The following is a 22,775-nucleotide window of genomic DNA, read 5'->3' on the forward strand; positions in this document are numbered from 1 at the left end:
ATGAATGGACATGGCTGAGTTCCAATAAAACTTTATTGACAAAAACAGGTGGTGGGCCAGATTGGGCCTGTAAGCTATAGTTTGCCAATCTCTGATCTAAATAATAAAGTTGTAATTTGATTTTTATTTAATTGTATTTGTACTTCTGGGCCCAATCTGGTGAATGAGAAGGGAAATAATATATTGGAGAAAAAATAAAGGGGAACTCCATCCATGACAGAAACCCAAATTACAAAGTTACAAAATGCCTAAGAATGATTATAGTAAATGCAGAGAAGTAGAAACCATCCATTTTCCTGGGCTACATAAGATACAAATGAATAGACACACTTTAGAGTAGCACTGTTCAAAAGAAATATAATGCAAACCACTTAAATAATTTTAAATTTTCTATAGCTGCATTTAAAAATGTTTTTTAAAATGGTTAAAATTGACTGGGCTTGGTAGCTCATGCCTGTAATCCCAACACTTGGGAAGGCCAAGGCGGGCAGATCATCTGAGGTCAGGAGTTGGAGACCAGCCTGGACAACATGGTGAAAACCTATGTCTACTAAAATTACAAAATTAGCCAGGTGAGGTGACGTATGCCTGTAATCCCATGCTCCGATTCCTCTCCGGCTCTTGGGTGCTGCTCTGAGCAGCCTCACCCTTCATACCAGAAAGCTAGCGGGCACTATGGGGAAAAAACAAAACAAGAAGAAAGTGGAGGAGGTGCCAGAAGAGGAGGAAGAGGAATATGTGGTGGAAAAAGTTCTCGACCGCCGAGTGGTAAAGGGCAAAGTGGAGTACCTCCTAAAGTGGAAGGGCTTCTCAGATGAGGACAACACATGGGAGCCAGAAGGGAATCTGGATTGCCCTGACCTCTGGGGCACAGAAAACAGCACATGAGACAGATAAATCGGAGGGAGGCAAGCTCAAAGCTGATTCTGATTCTGAAGACAAGGGAGAGGAGAGCAAAGCAAAGAAGAAGAAAGAAGAGTCAGAAAAGCCACGAGGCTTTGCTCGAGGTTTGGAGCTGGAGTGGATTATTGGAGCTACAGACTCCAGTGGAGAGCTCATGTTCCTAATAAAATGCAAAAACTCTGATGAGGCTGACCTGGACCCTGCCAAGGAAGCCAATGTCAAGTGCCCATAGGTTGTCATATCCTTCTATGAGGAAAGGCTCACATGGCATTCCTACCCCTCGGAGGATGATGACAAAAAAGATGACAAGAATTAACTCTCCTGAGTACCAGCCCCTGTCACATCTGACTGTGGGTTTCAGGTGGGAAGGGAAGGAGTTCTACTTGTCTTGACACCACAGAGGTGGCTTGAGAAGATGTCCTTTGAAGGGCCAGTATAGTTTCTGTGCCCTGCAGCAGCCCAAGTGCTTTAAAGCCGTTCCAAGCTATACAGTTTGCACACCCATCCCAGTGGAGGGGAAGGGGGATAAGTGTTTCAAGGCAACCTTTTCTGCACTTTGCTGAGAAAAGCAAAGGGCCTTCTATGAAGGACAAAACTTGCAGAATTGGGTGTGTGGGAGAGCAAAAAAATACTGTAGATCTTCCAAGAGCATCCCCACAACCCACAGCCTTCTTCCCAATAGAGTTAACTCTGCATTTTAACAGCATAGCATGTGTGTAGTTTTTGGCTATCAGCGGTGTATTACTTGGGGGAGGGAGGGATGGGGAGGGGAGAAAGGGAGATGGGTATTATCATTTTGATTAAATTTGGGGGCCTGAAAGGGGAAATGGTGAAGCAATGGAAAGAACAGACAACTAATGATATGCTTCTATGTCCAGAATATTTTACTTTTCAAAAAAATGTCATTGGCACCATAAATAAGGACTGTGAGAGACTGTTTAAAAGCTGTGAATGTCTGAAACCTATAAGCCAAGGTGTTCCCTGCCTAAACTTACTGCTGTTCCCCACAAAGGACTAAGCCAGTTTCTAAGTTATCAAAGTTGCCATTTTGGAAATGGAAATTGACTGAGGAGGGAAGGTCTTTTATTGGAGAGTATACAGTACAAGCAGATCATTCTGTCTCAGAGGTGCTAATTCCTGAAATTAGAAGACCTTTCTTTTCCAGTACCAAAATTATAAATATCAGCTTGTTCATCCAAGCCACTGGCTGAGGTGTTGGGGAAGAGGAAGAGGGTGGTAGAGGAGATAAGACAGTAGGGAAAGACAAGGGCCTATGCTCTTAGTGGGGAGAACTCTTGGAGCCGTTCTCTTTTTTTGAGATTTGAACTCTGAAACCATTGGTGGCAGGGTTCAGTCACTGACAGCACAGTTTCACTGAATTGATTCAAGAGTTGGGTCACTTAAAAAACCTTGGTCCCAGGAGAAGATTAAACTTTCATACGGGGCAGTGGTTCACTTTAAAACACACACACACACACACACACACACACACACACACACACACACACACTTTTTTGAAGAAATCCTAAGAAGTAACATACCCAAAATGCTCTTTCTTGAGTCATGAGATCCATCAGTTCTTGATATTGTCTAGACTTGGATCTAGAACTACATTGTAAAATATTTTTAGGCATGTGTTAGATTTCTGTGAAAACTTTGTTTAAATGTAAATTTCATACTACACTGTCAGTTTTTGTCTTAATAAAACTATAGATTTATTAAAGAAAAAAAAAAAGAAACCCCTTCCAGCCCCTTTGGAAAGGGACTTCATCAGTATTGTTAAGCAATCATTGTGCTATTAAGTTTCAGAGTTTTGACTCCTGGGTACACTTATCTCATCTATAAGGATGCCTCAAATCCTACTGAATCTTGAGCTGGTATTTGGCACCAAATTCAATTTAACCAAAGCCTCATCTTCAGGCCTGGTAGAAGGTGACAGCCAAGATAAACTCCTATCATGTGACATGGGATCAGCCCTCTATACAAAGTCACAAATACTCATGTAATGATTTTGCCTCTATCTGAATTAGTATAACTTGTTCTCTGCCTTAATACTAAATAGTTGGAATATTTAGCTGTCTGTCAGTTTCCTTTTCCTGTCATGATTAGAGCTAAGCAGGACTTACGTTCTTCTTGTTTAAAATGTCACCTATTCTTTGTTTTCAGTGGGGGGTGGGGGGCGTCTTTTTCTTTTTGAGCTATTTATAGGTTACAAAATTGGGTAAAATGAAACACATTTTCTCTCTCTACCTGATAGCTTCAAAACTTAAAAATGATTTAGAATCCCACTGGGCCTACCATTCTATTTTTATCACTAATGCCCTCCTGCCAAAACTATAAAAGCACCTTTCCTCTAAGAGGCCCAGGGACTACTGCAGAAAAGCTGGGCATGTAAGATTTCAAGGGCTGATTTTGAGGAATAGAATGAGTTTGGACCCTCCAAATCAAGGATGGGCATACGATGCCTAAACAGCTGGCAAAATGAGGGACTTTACCTCCTGGGACATTAGGTGGCTTTTTCAATCCATTCCAACCATAAAGATTTTTCTGCTTCCTATGGAATTAAAAGAAATCCATATACCTGGTGACAAAGTCTCCTGGTATGGTGCTGTCAGTTGAGATTTATGCAGATATATATAAAATATTTTTTGCCAGCCACTTTAGGACAAATTATTAAAAATACCACAAAAAGCATTACAACACAACGAAAGTCTCTGAATTCTTTAGCTTAAATGGTTTTAACAAAATGCTTGTGTATTGTATAGCTAATTGCTGCAAGTCTGTCAGTAAATCCAAGATTACAGTAACTCAATGCATAGAAGTTATAAATAATTGAATTTTGCAAACTCACCTTTGGCTTTCGGTGTTTGGCTTTCATGTTGCTTAAAGAATTTTAAGGCTGGGCACGGTGGCTCATGCCTGTCATCCCAGCACGGTGGGAGGCTGAGGCGGGTGGGTCACCTGAGGTCAGAAGTTTGAGACCAGCCTGGCCAACATGATGAAACCCCATCTCTATTAAAAATACAAAAAATTAGCTTAGCGTGGTGGTGGGCACCTGTAATTCCAGCTACTTGAAAGGCTAAAGCTAGACAATTGCTTGAACCTAGGAAACGGAGGTTGCATTGATCTGAGATAATGTCACTGCACATATCAATAGAGAAAGTTACATATATATGTATGTAACTTTATATACATATACATATATATATATGTAGCTTTATATAAGGTGTTTATGTAAACTAGCAAACCCAGGCAATAATGTATGTTGACAATTTTGAAGCCATCTGTAATTTTATTTTGTCAACAAGTTTGAAAATAATTAATTTATCAAAGATTTACTTATGTCATGTGAACTAAAAAAAACATTTGGGTTAATTATTATATATTTTATATGAGTCCTTATTTATGGACCATGCCCAGCCTCTGTTGCCTTTAAAGTCTTTTGTTTCAACTTTTATTTTAGGTTCAGGGGTTAATGTGCACGTTTGATACATGGGTAAGTTGCATGTTGCATGTTGCTGGGGTTTGATGTACAAATGATTTTGTCACCCAGGTAGGTAGTTTTTCAACCTTCATCCTCCTCCCACCTTCCCTATTCAAGCGAGCCTTGATGTTTAGCATTCCCATCTTTAGGTCCATATGTACTCAATGTTTAGCTCTCACTTGTAAATAAAAACAGTTTGTGTCCCCATGTTAATTCACTTAGGATAATGGCCTCTAACTGCATCCATGTTGCTGCAAAGGACATGTTTTGTTTGTTTTGTTTTTTAATGGCCGCATAGTATTCTATGATGTATATATACATTTTTTTAATCCAATCCACCATTGATGGGCATCTAGGTTGTTTTTATGTCTTTGCTTTTGTAAATGTGCTGCAATGAACATATAGGTGTCTTTATGGTATTTGATTTATATTCCTTTAGGTATATATCCAATAATGGGATTGTTGGGCCAATGGTAGTTCTGTTTTAAGCTCCTAGAGAAATTTCCAAACTGCTTTCCACAATGGCTGAACTAATTTACAGTCCCACCAGCAGTGTATAAGTATTCCCTTTTCTCTGCAACTGCACCTACATCTGTTGTTTTTGACTTTGTAACAGCCGTCCACCTGTTCTCACACATAGCAAAATGATTCTTAGCTCTCCTTATCGTAACTACCTTAAATGTAAATGGATTGAACTCTCCAATCAAAAAACAGAGATTGGCAAAATGAATAAAAACTCATGATCCAACACATGATCATAAAAACACATGATCAACTTTGTAGATTTGCTATCTACAAAGTCTCACTTTACATTCAAAGACACAACTAAATTGAAAGTGAACAGATAAAGATATTCCATAAAAAGAGTAACCAAAAGAGAGCAGGGATAGTTATATTAGTATCACACAAAATAAACTTTCAATAAAAAAAGTTTATAAGAGACAAGGAAGTATACTATATATTAATACTAATAAAAGTTTCAGTGCAGCGAGAAGATATAACAGTGATATGCATTGACACACTGAATGACAGACCACTAAAATTTATATAAAGCAGAAACTATCAGAATTGAAGGGAGAAATAGTTCTACAATAATGATTAGAGACTTTAATGCCTATTTATTTATTTATTTTTTTAATCTTACTTTAATTTCTCGGATACATTGGCAGAATGTGCGGGTTTGTTACATAGGTATATGTGGGCTACGGTGGTTTGTTGTACCTATCAACCCATCACCTAAGTTTTAAGCCTCGCATGCGTTAGGTATTTGTCCTAATGCTCTCTCTCCCTTTGCCCACACCCTCTAAGAGGCCCCAGTATGTGAAGTTTCCCTCCCTGTGTCCATAGGTTCTCATTGCTCAACTCCCACTTATAAGGGAAAACATGTGGTGTTTAGTTTTCTTTTCCTGTGTTAGTTTGCTGAGAATAATGGCTTCCAGCTTCATCCATGTCCCTGCAAAGGACATGAACTTATTCTTTTTTATGGCTGCATAGTGTTCCATGATACATACGTACCCACTTCTTAGTAACAGAACAACCAGACAGAATATAAGTAAGAAAATAGGAGCCTTAAACACACAATAAATCAACTAGATCTAACAGATATATACAGAAACATTACTCAACAAAAACGGTATGTACATTTTTCTAAAGTGCTTATGGGATGTTTTTCAGGATAGAATATTTGTTAGACCACAAATTAAGTCTCAATAGATTTAAAAAGATGGATGTCATAAAAAGTATCTTCTTCAACCACAATGGGATGAAGCTGAAATTAGTAATGGAAGAAAAACTGAAAAACCAAAAATATGCTGGAAATTAAACAACATATTTTCAAACAACCAATGGATCAAAGAAGCAATCATAAGGGAAATTAGAAAATAGAGACAAATGAACATAAAAAAGCACCACTTACCAAAACTCAAGCAGCACTAAGGGGGAAGATGTGTATCTATAAATGTTTACATCAAAAAACTAAAAATATCTCTATCAACAATCTAACTTTACAACTTAAGCAACTAGAAAAAGAGGAACAAACTTAAAGCTAGCAGAAGGAAGGAAATAACAAAGATTAGAGCAGAGATAAACAAAAAAAGGAATAGAAAAAATAGAGAAAATCAAGGAAATCAAAGGTCGTTTCTTTGGAGAGAGTAACAAAATTGACGTATCTTTAGTTAGATGAGCTAAGAAAAAAAGGAAGAGACTCAAATTACTAAGATGAGAAATGAAAATGAGGACAAGTCCACAAAAATAAAAAATGATTCTAAGAGTACTATGAACAATTGTATGCCAACAAATGAAGATAACCTAGATGAAATGGACAAGTTCCTAGAAACACAAAACCCACCACGACTAAATCATGAAGAAACAGAAAATCTGAATAGACCTATAACTAGTAAAAGGATTGAGAGGCCGGAAATAACCCCTTCCAGATACAGTTAAATCATTTTTGACAAGGAAGACTTCAGGGGTGAAAAGGACAGTCTTTTCAATCAATTGTGCTGAGGGAACTAGAGATCCACATGCAAAAGAACAAGTCGGACCCTTACCTAACACCATACACAAAAATTAACTAAAAATGCCTCAAAGACCTGAATGTATGACCTAAAACAATAACATTCTTAGACAATAACACAGGACAAAAACACCACGACATTGGATATCACAACAAATTTTTAAATTCAATACCAAAGGCACAGGCAATAAAAGAAAAAATACACGAATTTCACGACTTAAAAAATTTCGTGCCTCAAAACCCACTATAAACAGAGTAAAAAGGCAACCCACAGAATCAGAGAAAATACTGGCAAATCATACATGTGATAAATAGCGAACTCTTAAAACTCAACAACAACAACCACAAAAACCAAACAACTTAATTCAAAACTAGACAAAGAACTCGAATAGATATTTCTCAAAAGAAGATATACAAATGGCCAATAAGCACATAAAAAGATGCTTAATATGACTCATCATTAGGCACAAATGCAAATCAAAACTACAAGGAGATATCATTGTATATGCCCCCAATAGGATAGCTACTATCTAGTAAAAGGAATATAACAAGTGTTGTCGAGGTGGGGCTGGCTGCATACCAGCATGGTACCTGTGCCCCGGCCCATGGCCTTCTCGGAGTCAGCTCCTTCCCCAGATCCCCAGGGCCAAGGTCTTCATAGAATGGGAGGCTAAAAGGAAGAGTCGGCCTCAGTGCCCAGACAGGAGCAGCAGTGCTGAACCCCACATGAAGCCCACACCATGGGTTAACTCTGGGGGACATCTGTCTCAAGTTCACAGGGACAGGGGGAGCTTGGCCAGTGCCCGGGGAGTGTCCAGACCCACCACAGCAGTCCCTGGGCTGGGCCAGGGCTGGGCCTAGTGTGTAGCGGGCAGGGAGGACTCACCTCTCCCTGAGGAGCACACACTCAGCAGGCACCTGAGGCTGTCCCAGGCTTCTCCACCAAGGCCTCCAAGCCTGCATGGGACAGGTGTGGGGCAGGGAGGGCCTCAGCAGGAGGCCCAGGCCTGTCAACAGCACAGTCGCTAAGCCAACAGCCAGCAGCACCCCTGGAAGGTGGACGGGAGAGGAGAATATAGTGGCCACTCAGAGCCCCTCCAGGCTGCCTGGGACCCTGAGAGCTGCTGTTTTGCATTTGCTTCGGTGGCCCTGGCCTCTGCCCTGCTACCCTTGCAGTTTTAACTCTTCACAGCTCCCTTCCTGCCTCTGGGCTTTCTGCCATTAGTCTCCCACTGGGAGGCCCTCCCCTCTACCCTGTGCCCTTCCCTGTGTAGTCTCTCCTGGGACAGCCCCACATGAAGCCTGTGCTCTGAGTGTATGTATGCATGCACACATGTATGCACGTGTGTGTGTGTGTGTGTGTGTGTGTGAGAGAGAGAGAGAGAGAGAGAGCTGCTGCCCTGTGCTCAGGGCTCTCAGTCTCAGCCATCAAAGGGCTGTGTCTTCTCTGCCCACTGGGCAGGCGCCAGCTTAAAGAGCTTAGTGTAGAGTGCTGACCTCTGGAGAAAAGAAGGAAGGAAGACAGGAAACCCACAGTGGGGGCTAGTCTAGGGTGTCTGTGATCCTGTGACTCCACTCAAGGACCCTGTCCACTGGGGCAGCTCTCCAGATCAACGGAGCATGGGAAGTGGGAAAGGGGAGGCAAGAAAGGAGGCCCAAATGGAGAAAATTCTTTGTCTGCAAATGAAGTCCCAGGTCGAGGACAAACTGCACCATGCTATTGTCACTGTGGACATATCTGGAGTTTGGAAGCCATGCCCAGAGCCTCAGACAAGGCTGACACACAGTACACACTCGGAGCCGGGCACGGCACTCCTCCCTGCCTGCTCCAGTCCTCGCTGCTACGTCCTGTCAGTCAGTACCTGTGATCATCACCCAGTCTGGGCCCAGGTTTGGCAGCCTGTGCCTGAGGATGCCGTGTCTGCCCAGCTGTTACGGGGATGAGGGCTGCACAGGGGACTGGCCGGGACCACAGGCCACCCCCTCCTCCTTCACCAGCACCACGGCCAGGTTCTCTGGTTGCCCGTTGTCTTGAAACATGTATGTGCCTGGATCTAGGAACTGATGGGCAAACCTGAGAAGCAGAGATCAGGAGTCAGAATGTGGGGGTTCAGCCATTATGGGCCACTCACACCAAGCCGAGTCTAGATGTCTCCCTGCGTATGAACAACATTGTCCAGAGAAGCCACCGTGACCCCTGCTGGGCACCAGGAGTCCCCACCTGCCAAGCTCCCCTCGCCCCGCAGACAGGAGGCCTCTCCTCACCCTGGGCTCTGGTCTGGCCACCTGCATGGTCTGCAGGTTCCCGTGTTCTCCTATTGGCCCGTCGAGGGAAAGGCTGTGAGCCACATGGAGGAACCTCGCCCCTTCCCCTCCCACCTCCCAAGCTCCCGGCAGGAGAAGGTAACTCAAGAAGTTACCTTGAGAAGTTGAGGTGCGTCTCTTGCACCAGGTGGCTGAGTCTGCGGAAGGCCCCGGAGTCCCAGTGGAGGTTGCTGTTGAACAGATGCTGCTTCTGGTACATGGGGTAGTGGCTGGCCGAGCGGTCTTGGGGGTGAATGTGGGGCTGGGCTGGGTTCCAGTGCCTGTCCCAATCCCACCCCTGAGCAGCCCAGATCCAGGGTTAGTCTCAGCAGGACTCAGAATGGGTTCTCAGAATGGGTACACTGCGCAGTACCTGTTCTCAGAAGAGTGAGGGGAACTGAGGCGTGCTTCCCATGTGATGACATGTTTCACCCTGTCATGCACATGATGGTGCATTGAATGATCTTGGTGCTAGGGCAAGCCCTCCTCCCTCTGCCTACAGAGGCCACCAGCACACAGAGAGCATGTCCTGAGCAGAGCCACCAGGACTCATGCCTTTGGGGGTGAGCAGTCAGCACCTGGCCCTCTCCTAAGAGAGGCTGCTCCTCTCTCTGCCCCCGGCACGTGGCATGGTGCGGGCATGCAGCAGGTGCTAAATGTGTGCTGTCAAGTGGCTGAGTGACGGGCTGCCAAGGGAGTGGTAGGGCCTCTGACAGAAACCCAAGTGGCTTGGCCTGGCAGTTCTTCCACACAAGGAGGCCTTTTGCTGAGCATGGCTGTCAATTCTTCTTCTTGAGCCCCAGCTCCTGTCCAACATGGGGCTGTGTGTGTGGAGAAAGAGGAAGTGACTGGGTTCACTTCACAGATGACAAGACCAAGGCTTAGAGGGGCAGGGGCTGCCCAGGTCCCAGTGGGTTACGGAGAGCACAGGCCCGACGTAGAGCTCATTTCTCGGGGTTCAGTTCCCTCTTGGCTGCAGATCACCAGTGCTGCGTGAGGAGAATGGGAGGCAGCTGGGTTGCTGAGGGTTCCAGGGCCAGCGTTTGGTGGATGGAATAAAAATGCCACGTGTAGAGAGGATGCAGCCACAACCAGGAGAGTCTGAGTGCCCCGTTCTGTCAGAGGAGGAGGGCTAAGGCCTGCTCTGCAGGTTCCCAGGGCTGGGGCCACAGGGAGAACAGGTTTCAGCTCAATGCAAGGAAGATGTTCCTTATCAACTGAGGTGCCCCCAAACAGAGCAGTCTGTGGTGTTTTGGGGTCCAGCTTTGTAGGATGACAGTGTGGCACAGCTGGTGCTTGCCACTGCAAGGGTTGCTGGGCTTTGGGAAGGTCTGTGAAGGCCTGGGGCCCCAGGCAGGGGTATGCTTGGCCTGGGTGAATCCCCACCACCTTGAAGCACAGAGGTCTCAATGCTGCAGAACGTCGGAGCAGGAACATCTGTCCCAACTCCCTGAATGTATGGATATGGAAACGCAGCCCATGGTGAAGTGAGTACTTGGGGACAAGTCCTGGTCTTAGGCAAAGTCACCTGGAAGGCCAGGAGAAGGATCAGAGGGCCCGAATGGAGCTCAGTGGGCAGCACTCACTGTGGGCAAGGATATGAAGCTGGAAGAGGATCACGTCCCCTGCTCCCAAGCAGACCACAGGGTTTGGAGCACGAGGATTGATGCCATGAAACTGGGGACCAGTCTGCTCTGGGCCTGAGGTCTGATAACGCCTTTGCAGCTAGGGGCTGGCCTCAGGTGGTCCTGGGAGAGTTTGGGGAAGGCCTGTTGAAGACCTGGGCTTTGGGGAAAGCCCGTGCTCACCTGTTAGCCCCACCCGCCTCCCTTCCCTGCTGGTCCCTCTCCATCGAAAGGTCTCTCCTTTGTGATCTTCTGTGACCTCTGCCAGATTCTCCTCTCCACAGCACCTGGGACACAGCTGAGACGTTTCCGAGGACCTGTAGGTGGGCCCTGCAGCTCCCATGCTTTGCCCTTGCCAGGAGAATGCAGCCATGCCCCACACCCCCTACGTTCTCTGGGAAGGCCTGGGTTTGGTGCCTCCTCCTCCACTTACCGAGGAGAAAGGAGTCTAGCACATCTGCCCTGGAGATGATGAAGCCAAAGATGCCACGGGGGCTAAACTGGACCAGATGGATGCTGGCACTCCCTTGGAAAAGTTGGTCTGGGCTCAGAGTGCTTGATACTTCCTGAGAAAGTGCAGCATGAGCTATGAGGCCTGGGAGGAAGGGAGGCACAGGTGGACAGACAAAGACCCAAGCCAGGCTCTGGTGTTCCTTGGGATGCAGTGACAGCCACCCTCAGCCTCCCCAGTGTGGCCTCCTGGGCCCCATCTCCCTCCTTTTCTTCAGAACACACCCAAACTCAATCATTCAATCCGGACCCTCTACTGGGTCATTGCGTGCCCTTTTCCCTCCACCTACTAACATCCTATTTAGAGACCGACTTGGAAACATCTCCCTATCACCCCCAATCTGCTGCTCAGTCCCAAGCCAGATGATCCTCCGTGGTCCTTCAGTGGCTGCAGACAGCATACCACCCAGAACCCCCTGGCAGATGCAATCCATGCAGGGCCAGCCTGACCTGCCTTCTGCATGTACCGGCCCGGTCTGGCCCAGGCCCTGGCCCCCTGCACCCTCTACCCCAAGGAGGCATCAAGGCCTTGAAGACAGCTACAGCTATCACCTTGAAGGCCAACACATGGCCCTGCCCTGTGGTTAGAGGTCCTACTGAGAACAAGGGAGGCCCAGAGCTGGCTCCAGCAGAGTGCACACCATTTACTGGCCATGGCAGGGTCTCATTTGGCATTTAAACAGAATGATTGATGTTAATGTACAAAATACCACCTGCTACCTCCTTCCTGCCCTTGCCTTCAGCTTACAAGTGGAAAGCCATGCAAACAGCAGGGCTGGGTAGGGAAGACCAGTCACCACATGGGCTTTTCCCTCTGCCACTTAGTTTCCTTAGACGTGGTGCCTGGGTGGCTCCATCTCCCGATCCCCAGAGGGCAGAGGTGGCCTCCCACCCAGGCTCCCTGAGTCAGGCTCACCATCTGGATGCTGTCCCCAGCCTCGTTCTTCACGCTGAGGATCAGCTCCCTGCTGGGGCCCCAGGCCAAGGAGAGCTGGAGGGCCTGGGCCAGACACTGGGTGTCACAGAGTTCCTCTGCTGAGACATACTTGTGACACTGGCAGCTGCAAAAGAGGAGGGGTGGGGGGCTGCCCTAGTGGGTGTGGAGAGGCTTCCCTGGCCCTGATCCTTGCAGCCAAGGCAGGCCCCTCAGGAGGGATGGGTGAGTCGTCAGCCTTTCCCCAAGGAGGGCAGGCTGCCTGCTTCCTAAACAGCCACTGCACTTCTAATGGAGGTCTGGGACATATACTACTGCTTTGGTGTCCTGCAGAGGCAGGTGTGGGAAGAAAGCTGCTTGGCCTGGAATAGTCCTTTTGATCCAGAGGCAACCCCTCTCTGCCCAGTCCACAAGTCGGCAGCAGGATTGGGGCTCAGGACAGAACTGGAGGCCCCCTCTGGGCTTACCATGTGATAGGAGTCAGCTCCTGGACTTGGATCAGGGCCTAGGGCCTAGACCACTGTTCCATGGGGCCAGCAACTCCTCAGCCTTGGGCGGCTCTGGCCTGGCAGGTGTTGGCGGGGACCCCTGGGGATGCTGACCCAGGGAAGCTTCTGGAAGGAGCTTGTGCTTGGCTTAAGTTCCCATCAGGGCTGGGTCCACAGACACCCTTCAGGACAGGCCCTGTGGGACAGTGAGGGCCTGCCAGGAGATGATTCATTCTCTTTCCTCACTTACATGCCCAGTTCAGCGCTGAGCTCCCCGCCCACCGGGTGGCAGGAGGAGGTACAGTCATGCTGCTGCGGGGACACACACTCCCAGGTGGCAGCCAGGCGCACTTCTCCAGGCATGCGGCGCTTGGCGACCTGCGGAGGGGGTCGTAGAACAGTGTTGGCCCTGGCACCTCTGCAGGCCCAGGTGTGGGGGGGGGCGCTGTCAGTATAACGGAACATTCCAGAGACACAGGGCAGAACCTCGGGAGAATGAGACTCTTCTCCGGAGGTCATTAACTCACTGTGCTAAGACTAGAGTTAGACTTGGGGGTAGAAGAAACCCACAAATAACAGAGGACAATGGGCTGCCTTGGGGAGATGACCGGGGCTCTAGTTCGGGATTAGTCAGGGATGGCTTCCTGGAGAGGGTAGTGGTGAGACTGGCTGTGAAGTAGGTGTGGGGAGGACACTGCAGTTTACAGGTCAGAATGGCCAGTGTTTCAGGAGAACAGGCCGATCACCAGGACCTGTGTCCACCAGAGGACACAGCATCAAATGAGGCTGTTTCCATGACACCCTCCTGAGAGTGTGGATCCAGGATCAGGGAGGACAGGGGAACTGCAGCCTCTTCCCTGGGGGTCAAGTCACGGATGCTACAGGCCCATTGGAGCAGGCCGAGTATTTAGGCCAGTGGTAGCCAAACTTGATCATGCTCCATCAAGAGTAAAAGGTTGTTGTAAAAAAATTATAGCATATATTTTACTATACTTAAAAGATAGAATAAAATATAAATGAAAAATGAATGAGAAGAAAACATGAATCTGGGTAGTTTGGATATTTTTTTCTGTACCCTAGGGCTGGTCACACCCACTTTGGGGTGGGCTGGGAGGTCTCAGGCCTGGACTGCCCTCTGCCTGGGAAAAGTCCTGGCCTCTTGGGGATGAGGGAGTCTGCCTATTCCAATCAGAGATGAGTTGAGATGGTTTCCGTGAAGTAACCATGCCTCTGACTGAGGAACATCTGACTTCAGTGGTGACCCCTGCTGTGCCTCCTGTGCTGTCTGTGATGGCATGACTAGTCAGCATCTCAACTTCTTTAGGTGTGAAGGGGGCAGGTTTGACCTGCAGGGGTGAGAAGCTGGGCCAGCTGGCGTGTGTCAGGCTCACAGGGCTTGGAGGAGTGATGGGGGATTTGGGGCTGGAGGTCAGGAAGAGTGAGTGCTGGGGCTGCTCTGAGGATGTCCTGGTCTCTGGAGTGGAAGGAGCAGTTAGGAGCCATCCCAGTCCCAGCAGCTCAGCCCCGAGGGACAGAGGGAAGCTAGAGGATGAGACAGACGCCAGGGACTCGGTGTTCTTGGCTACCAGGAGGAGGGAGCTTGTGTCCTAGGGCCTGTCAGGGGCCCTAGCTTTGGCCTGAGGCAGGGCTGTTGGCATGAGGGATAGACTCCAAGGATATCCCCTGGGGCCAGCCCTTCACCCAAGCTGAGGGGCTCTCGGCTGAGGTTGCCTTGGCGGGGGGCTAGGTTGAATGGGTTTCAAAGGTGCCTGAAGAGCTTGTGGAAGTGCAGATGGCTGGGTTCCACCCCTGGCATTTCTGACCCAGTGGGCCTGGTGTAGGGTTTGAGAATGTGTATTTCCATCACATTTCCAGATGATGCTGATGCTGCTGGTGCACAGGCCCTGCTTTGAGAACTGCTAGGCTGGAAGGTGGCAGGATGCAGGCCATTTTGCACGCAGAAGCAGGGCCAGAGAGGAGAGGCTGCTGGAAAGTGAGCGCCAGGTGAGTTAGGGCCCCTGAGGGTGCTGGACACCAGCCAGGGCAGGATGAAGTGGAGGGGCCACAGCCAGAGGCTGGCAACAGCCTCTCTGTGGCACAGATGAAGCAGCAGGACACAGTCCCTTAGTTTTGCCCCCTCCCAGAGGCTGGGTTCCCAGGGGCAGGTAGAGCTGCCTAATCAGAATGCAAATGAGAAGGGTAGGCAGAGAATACCTGAGGCTTCCGAGACATGACTGAGGGGGCCAGGCTGGCCTTGGGGTCATGACTCTGTGGTTGAAATGTGGGATTGGAACCCACCAGTAACTGGAGATTTAGGTTCAAAGGGGAAACCTCTGAACAGGCATGAGCTGTCTGAAGTGGGGCCTGCAGTTGGTGGGTAGTGGGTATAAGGGGGATAGGGGGCTGTGCTCTGTCCAGGAGGGGCTGGCTGAGCTGTGGGCCTGCACAAGACTTTCTGCACCAAATGACTGATGGGATAAAATGGCTCCCTCTAAAGAAGTTGCTGCCTTTTCAAAAGCAATGAGCTCCAGAGCCTCCAGTCGTGAAAGGAGGGTCTCTGATGCTGCTGTGGGAGCCGTATGCCTGGGGAGGGGCTCTGTGCTCCTCTGCTGGCCTCCCAGCCACATGGAATGTGGCCCTTCCTGCCAGCTGCCCCAGGCATGGGCACAGGGCAAGGTCACCCCCCTCCCAGGGGAGACTGCCACAGGGAGTGAGCCCACCTGAAGCTTCAGCATCCCCATAGGCTGCTCCAAAGGACTCCTCAGAGTCTAGCGAGCTTTGCACAGGCAGCAGTGGGAGCACACTCACGAATTACTCTCTAAGATGCTTGGCGAAGCCAGCATTGCTGTTAGATGTTAAGGAATTAACTCGTTCTCACTGGCAAAGGAGTAATGCACCTGGCTCAGAGGACCAAGCAGAAACCAAATACCTAAGCCAAAGTGCCTGGGCGCAGCCCACCAGCACCCCCAGACCTCTCCTTTCCCCTCTCCTTGCGCCTGCTGGTCTAGAGGCTGCAGGGGCTCTCCTGGGGCTGGCAGTCCTCATGGCCGCTGCTCTCCTCTTCACTTTCCAGGCCCCTGTTGTTGAAGGACACGTGTTCTGCTTGACAGATGCAGGAACCATCTGACTTCTGGAAGATCCTGTTCAGGCCCTGACATGTGCAGGTAGAGGCACCTGGGAATAGAGAAGTCCCTTAGCCTCACAGGCACCCAGCACTGAGCCTGGCTGGGGCCAGCTCTGTCCCTGTGCTCAGGGAATTTATGGCCTCAGTGGGGAGATCAGACACTGAGTTTGACCAAAGTTCTGACTCTAGATGGCTTTACAGGGATTGAATGAGATCTTCTTAGTCATTGTCAACCCTGACTTTTCATGAGAGGTTTTTAAGAAACACTGGTGTCCAGGCCCCCTTTAGGCCAATTAGGTAAAAGTATGAGATGAGGTCAGCGCATCTGCCTTTTTAAAGCCCTGTAGGTGCTGGGCTGAGAACTGTGGATGCACTAGACACTGGATGTAAGGCCTCGTTCCCATCCACGACCCCACAAAGCTGTGTGGGGCGGTCCTGCAGCATGGCACAGGCTGCCTCCTGATGGCGGGAGAGGCGAGGTCTGCAGAGACCAAGGCCTGAAGGGTGAACTGGATTTGACAGGCAGAGCTGGCAGGACAGGAAGGTGGGCAGGGGAAAACACAGGTTTAGTTGGGAGACAAAAAGGGGCTCTGTTCTTCTGGGAGAGGCACGGGGCTGAGGTGGTGATTGGCACCTGGTGGCCAACGGTGGTTCCTGCAGTTCTGGCTTGTTTGCCACTGTTGGGGTTGGAATCTGCTCAGGGAGGCCTGACGACACTCAATTAAAGTTCAGCCCTGTGAGTTTGCTGTACATTCCCATGCATACACACATTCCACCTGTACATGCCACAGTGTCCAGTCGGCCCTCAGCAGAGCTGGCCCCATCCACTGAGCCATCTTGAGCAAGTGGCTGAGCCTGGTCTGAGCTGGTTCCCTCACACCCACCCCCTTGCCTGCTAGAGTCCTTGCATGCACGCTGGTTCCATCCATATAATCCAACCCAGTGCCTGGGAGTCACAGACAGGCACCTGCCCTCACTTGCAGCTCTCCTAGAACAGCTCCACTCGGCCATAGGTGGCTGTTTCCTGAAACCTTACATCTTGGACCCTCAGAGCTGCAGGTCCCAGATGGCAGTCAGCCGTTTGGAGCAGGCAGGCCTGACACTCACCTGGTGGAGAGAAAGCAGCACTGCCATAGGTAAGGCAGCCCACCTGGCCAGGCAGGGCACTGAAGGTGTCCACAGGGCACCCCTGGCACTCTTCAGCAGCCCTGGCTCTGCTGCTGCTTCTGAAGGTCCCTGCTGGGCAGGGCCTGGGGCTTCGAGTCCCTGCAGGGCAGTAGTGGCCCACCAGGCAGGGCTGGCCCTGATAACTCTGACCCTGGAGGAACGCAGAGAAGAAATTCTGCCCCAGCCACGGCAGCAACTGAGCGTGGGCTGGGGGTGTCCAGGGGAGGGATATACATGCTGAGGGAGAGGGGGAAACCACACAGAAAATGGGGGAAGGATCTAGATTGTGGGGGCAGTGGAGGGCTCTGTACCCTGTAACCCCCTCACCCCCCACAGCCCTTGCTGTCCATCTCAGCCAGGTGTAGGGAAGGGTGTTGGGCACTGCAGAACGCTGGGCAGTGGCTGCCCTAGTCTCCAGAGTGCCTGGGCCACTGGCTGCAACACATCTGTGTGCGTGCTGCTCTGCTCTGCATCTAGAGGACTTTTAAACCTGACACGGAGGCAGCTGACACACCTGCTCTGTGTCCCCATCCTCCCCATGTTCTTGGGTTTGTGACTTGGACTGCTCCAGGCCTCTTCTCCTGCACACCCCAGGTGTCCCCAGGCCCTTAGGGTCCCTCCCTGTCTGCGCCTCTACCCACCTCACCGAGCTCCACTCAGAATCCCCTCCAGGCCCAGTCCCCCTGCTCCTGCCCAGGCCTCTCTGGGACTCACCCTGGGAGCAGCTGAATCCAGGTGGGCAGGGCTGGCAGGGCAGGGCATCCAGGACCCAGCTTTGGTAGGTGCCCACTTCACAGAGGCGGCAGCCCATCTCCTCAGAGACCCTGAGGCCGCTCCCGTTTAGGGCCTCAGAGCCCCCGGGGCAGGCACGAGGTTGGGTACTGCCCGGGGGGCAGTAGTGGGGAAAGACACAGCTGCAGAGACAGAGCCAGGCCAGTGTGTGCAGTGGTTTCTCCTCTCACTAGCAGGGGCCAAATTTCCCTAGCCTGGGGCCTCAGCTGCTGGGGGAGGGGGACTCTGTCCCAGTCAGGGGTCCTGGGATTGCCTTGAGTTTGGTGGGGCCACAGCACCAAGCTGCCTTCCTGTTGGTGGATAAGCCATGAGTTCCATGATAATCGGGAGAGCAAGTCCTATCAGAGAAAATGGCTGCAACAAACACATGACCGCAGCAATCCCTCTCCCCACAGCTATCAGAGATCAAGGCAGATTGGATCTAATGTACCTACATCCCAGCCACCCCAGCTCAGTTCTGAGTCAACTGAGATACCCAAACTCTCAGACTACCTACTTGTAAGAAAAAATAATACAAACCGTATTCACTTTAATTATTTGATACACAAATATCAACAATAAAAAGTTAAGAGACACACAAAGAGACAGAAAATGTGCACAATAATCAATAGAAAAGATAGATAATAGAAGCAGGCCTACAGAGGCAGAATTTAGTAGATAAAAACTCGAAATAACTGTTTGAAAGAAAACAGAGAAAAGAAGAACAAGTGGATGGAAATATGGTCATTTTCAACAAAATGTAATTTATTTTAAAAAGAATAAAATGAATATTTTTATATCATGCATATATGATATACCGACTATAACAGTAATTTTAAATATACAGATGGACTAAACATCATGCTGACCAGATTTCAAGAAAGATCCAAATACATGCAGTTTATGAGAGACACTTATGTATAGAACAAAAAAAAGTTAGTAGTAAAGGGATGTAAAAAAAAAGACAAATATGCTAATTCCAAGCAAAAGAAAACTAGTGGCTATTTCATATGACACAGCAATGCATTGAGAAAGGAAATATTATGATAGATAAAGAGAAATATTTCATAATGATAAAAGTGTCAATTCAACAAGCATAAATCTGTGTAGGCATATAAGATAGCTCCAACGTATATAAAACAAAAATTTACAGAACAAAAGGAGATAGAGACAAATTGACCTTAATAGTTGGAGATATTCACATGCCTCTCTCAGCAACAGATAGAACAAGCAGATAAGAGATTGGTAAGGATATAAATTTTTTGAACAGCACCATTAACAAACTTAACCAAATTGACATTTAAAGAATAATAAAACCAAAACCAATAGACTATATCTTTTTTCAAATGCCCTTGGAACATTCAGCAAAATATACCATATTGTAGGTCTTAAGTAAGTCACTACAAATTCCAAAAGGTTGAAATGACACTGTGTATAATCTTGGACTATAATGAAATTAAAGTGGACATCAACAAGAGACAATGACTAGAAAGTTTCCCAAATATTTGGAAATTTTAAAACAATAATATTTTTTGGTGGAAAAACAAATTACAAGGGAAACTTGAAGAAATGGTTTAAACTGAATAGTATGAAAATATGACAAACAGCTAAAGTAGTGCTTACTGGGAAACTTGAATGTATATACTACCAGTGGATAATTAAAATTAATTATCTAACTCTTCAGGTGTACAAACTAGAACAAAAGGTGCAGGTTAAGCCCCACTGAGTAGAAGAAAAAATAATAAAGACAAATAAATAAATAAAAATATAAAGCAGGTAAACCTCAGGTACAAATGGCATAGGACCCCAGCTGCACTGGGCACATACGGTCATATAAACCACTGTGGCTCCAACTGTGGTTATAAGGTGTGGACTTTGGAAGCAATCAACAGAGACTGCCACTTTTCAGTGATTCAACTTTGGACATGTTACTTAGCCTTTTTGTACTTCAGTTATTTAATTCATAAAATGAGAATACATGCCTCAGTGTTGCTTGGAGGATTTAATTCAATAATATATTTCAATGACCTAGCACAATACCTGGCTTAGCATATTTAGTATATGTGAATTTCTTCCTTTCCTTCTTTTTTTCCTCTTTTGAAAGAAATTACTCAATTGGACATGCTGATTCATAGGATCTAGCTAGACAAACCCTAAATATACATACAGTCAAATCAGTAAATTGATTCAAAGTCAATCAATTAATCAAACATTCAAACCACTAAATTAGTTTGAATCATCTCTCCAGAATGTTCTCATTGAATTTTTCTTTCTTTTTTTTTTTTTTTTTTGAGACAGAGTCTTGCTCTGTCTCCCAGGCTGGAGTCCAGTGGTATGATCTTGGCTCATTACAACCACCACCTTCTAGGTTCAAGCAATTCTCCTGCCTCAGTCTCCTGAGTAGCTGGGACTACAGGCACATGCCACCATGCCCAGCTAATTTTTGTATTTTTAGTAGAGATGGGGTTTTGCCATGCTGGCCAGGCTGGTCTCAAATTCCTGACTTCAAGTGATCTGCCTACCTTGGCCTCCCAAAGTGCTGGGATTCCAAGTGTAAGCCACCATGCCCAGCCTGAATTTTCATATTTAGAAATGACCCTGGAGACGGTTAAATAAAAGCCACACACAGGACAACAAAAACAGTCTATAGACCACAGGCAGTTCCACTGTCTCTTGAACTTCAAAATGTTGCCTCTTTTAAGTCAGGTTAAAAGTGGCAACATTCAAAAAATGCCACCCTTTTTCTAGTTTTGTAATGTTATTTGCTAAATATGAAATGTGTATCTGGTGTCATTCAATAATGAATCATATTTACCCTTGGAAGACTGTATTATGTCCCCTACTCATAAATACAGAATATACGTCTGTTGGAGTATACCTAATTCCACTGCAACATGGTTAAGCTTTGATCCAAGAAGAACCGGAACTATATAACCGCTATCTAGAAGTGACAAAAGAAAAGACAAATATATTAGTGTTGCCTTGAGCTTCTCTAAGACAAGCATCTATTAGAATGTGCTCATTTCATGTAACAAAGATTCCAGTAGTCAGCAGTTTGCATTCACTTGAGTCCTATTTGCATTAACTAAAGGTTGTAGATATGTTGTTTGTTGTTTCATTTTCCATCAACTCCCTACTCACAGAGATGCTTAAAGCACCTTATACGTGGTTTCCTCTCACTCAGATCTGCAGCTTCTGCTCACTTTAACTAAAAGGCAGAGGAAGATGCCCCTCCACTGCTGCCTGACTCCCAGATGATCAAACAAGCAGGACTTGGACCATGCAAAATCACTGGGAAGAGCCTTTCTGCTCTGTCGTGATTCCCTCCATCTGTCCTCCTCAGCTGGCCTGTGATGGATTTACAGGGCATGGGGCCAAGACAGGGTAAAAAAAGCAAATCCTTCTAGGTGCCCACTGTTCCTTGGCAGGATGCTAAGAGCAGTGTCCCTTCCATATTGTGCCCCAGGGACCTCACCTCAGCCCTGGCCCTGTTGGTTAAGTCCATGCCTATAGGCCAAGTTCTACTTTTGCTCCTGAGTGGCTTCTGACCTCGATTGGAAGGATTGCACATAAATCCTGTCTTCTCAGTCCCCATCTGGTGATGCTTGGGAAGTAAATCATCACTCAGCAGGCTCTTGCCTAAGGCAGCTGACAACTGCAAGCCCTAAGAGCAGCTGTGGTCATAAATTTAAACTGGTACATAATTAAGTTATTGTTGACCCTGATATCTGCATTGGTAATGATCCTCATGACCAGGACTGTTCCCTTCTAGTAACCACGGTGCTTTGGGGGCGTTTCCAAGCAATGTCCAGAGCAGCGCTTCTGGGACTTGCGGGTGCTCAGCAAGCAGAATGCCTGGTCAAGTGGAGTATAGTGGGACTCAAAAGCTTTCCTGCAGCTTCCACACCTCCCTGAGCCCTCTCAGAAAGTGCAGTGCCACAGAGTGAGCAGTGGAGAATGCAGTGGGCAGATATGTGAGCAGGAACAGGAGAATGAAACCAGCACAGTAGACCCTGGGGTTGACAGTCAGGACTGGGTTCCCCGGGATTCAGAGTCTCTGGGCAAGCCTGAAATTCTGGCAGACAGGCAAGAGGAGCTGAGATGTATCTAGGGAAGGAACTAACTTTCAGATCTGGCAGCATGAAGCAACATGGACTTGAATTCAAAGACAAAGAGGCAGGAAGCAATTTCCGTATGAAGGGGAAAACTGCTACTGACTACCTTTCTCTGGATCGATTTTTTTTTCCCCAAAAAAACTTGCATGGAAGATTTGAGAAGGGGAATTGTGAAGAACATCTTAAGCAAAGGGTGCTGTCTACTAACACTCAAATGAAATCATAGGAAATCCAGATCAGCCCTGAGTTTGTACAACTGGTATAAAGTGAAGAAAGCAGTCCCATGTAGGTCACAAAAGGAAGACAGCACCTTAGTGCATACCCTTGACGTGACCAGTCTACCTAGGAGGCTAGCATCAGAATCAAAATGGCACAGAGGTCGTCAGCAGTAGGAGGAGACGCCACCAGATCAGCCATAGCATGAGACCAGGAAAGTGGCAGATGCCCGGTGGAAATTCGGGTGACTGTGATTCACGGGCATGAGCTGAAGGCAATGGTACTCCTGGGTTCCAAAAACAGTGCCCAAAGTATGGCGTTTTGGCAGGTTGAGTACTTTAAACTAAAGGACATTGGAAGGCCTCAAAGCAGCCTCAAAATCAAGATCTCTGTGACCTTCTCCTGCCCTTCTGCTTCATGCCCCCATTCTCCCCAAAGCAAGTCATAGAAACCAGACTTCTTCCCAAAGCAGATCATAAAAACTAAAATCCTTTCCCCAAAATAAGCCATAGAACCTAGAAGCATGACTCTAACCTTCTGCCTTTCTGTCTAGGAGCTGGTCAAAAATTCTTTGACCTTCTTTGGTCTGACAGTAGATCTTAATACCCTCTGCCCTCTA

General features: G+C 47.7%; 1 protein-coding gene and 1 pseudogene across 2 annotated transcripts in view; one reads left to right on the forward strand and one right to left on the reverse strand.

Moving 5' to 3' along the window:
- LOC135275627 (uncharacterized) overlaps window positions 1–15,829 on the reverse strand; it is a 42,037-nt gene extending 26,208 nt beyond the window's left edge. The window contains exons 1-8 of one of the 2 annotated variants that reach the window (XM_064377983.1): window positions 15,484–15,829; window positions 13,014–13,141; window positions 12,258–12,402; window positions 11,265–11,397; window positions 9,323–10,734; window positions 7,494–8,976; window positions 3,755–3,915; window positions 2,445–2,511 (exon numbers count right to left, since the gene is read on the reverse strand). In XM_064377983.1, coding sequence (XP_064234053.1) covers window positions 10,721–10,734; window positions 11,265–11,397; window positions 12,258–12,402; window positions 13,014–13,141; window positions 15,484–15,504 — 441 coding nt within the window. In that variant the 5' untranslated portion in view covers window positions 15,505–15,829 and the 3' untranslated portion in view covers window positions 2,445–2,511; window positions 3,755–3,915; window positions 7,494–8,976; window positions 9,323–10,720. Of the gene's footprint in view, window positions 1–2,444; window positions 2,512–3,754; window positions 3,916–7,493; window positions 8,977–9,322; window positions 11,398–12,257; window positions 12,403–13,013; window positions 13,142–15,483 lie in introns of those variants that run through there. The other variant, XM_064377982.1, reaches the window with a different exon arrangement.
- LOC135275628 (chromobox protein homolog 1-like) lies at window positions 675–21,372 on the forward strand (annotated as a pseudogene).
- Window positions 21,373–22,775: the final 1,403 nt, after the last annotated feature.

This window comes from Aotus nancymaae, unplaced genomic scaffold (genome assembly GCF_030222135.1).
Source record: "Aotus nancymaae isolate 86718 unplaced genomic scaffold, 86718_ANA_hifiasm-v0.15.2.pri h1tg000017l, whole genome shotgun sequence".
In the NCBI taxonomy this organism is placed as follows: Eukaryota; Metazoa; Chordata; class Mammalia; order Primates; family Aotidae; genus Aotus; species Aotus nancymaae.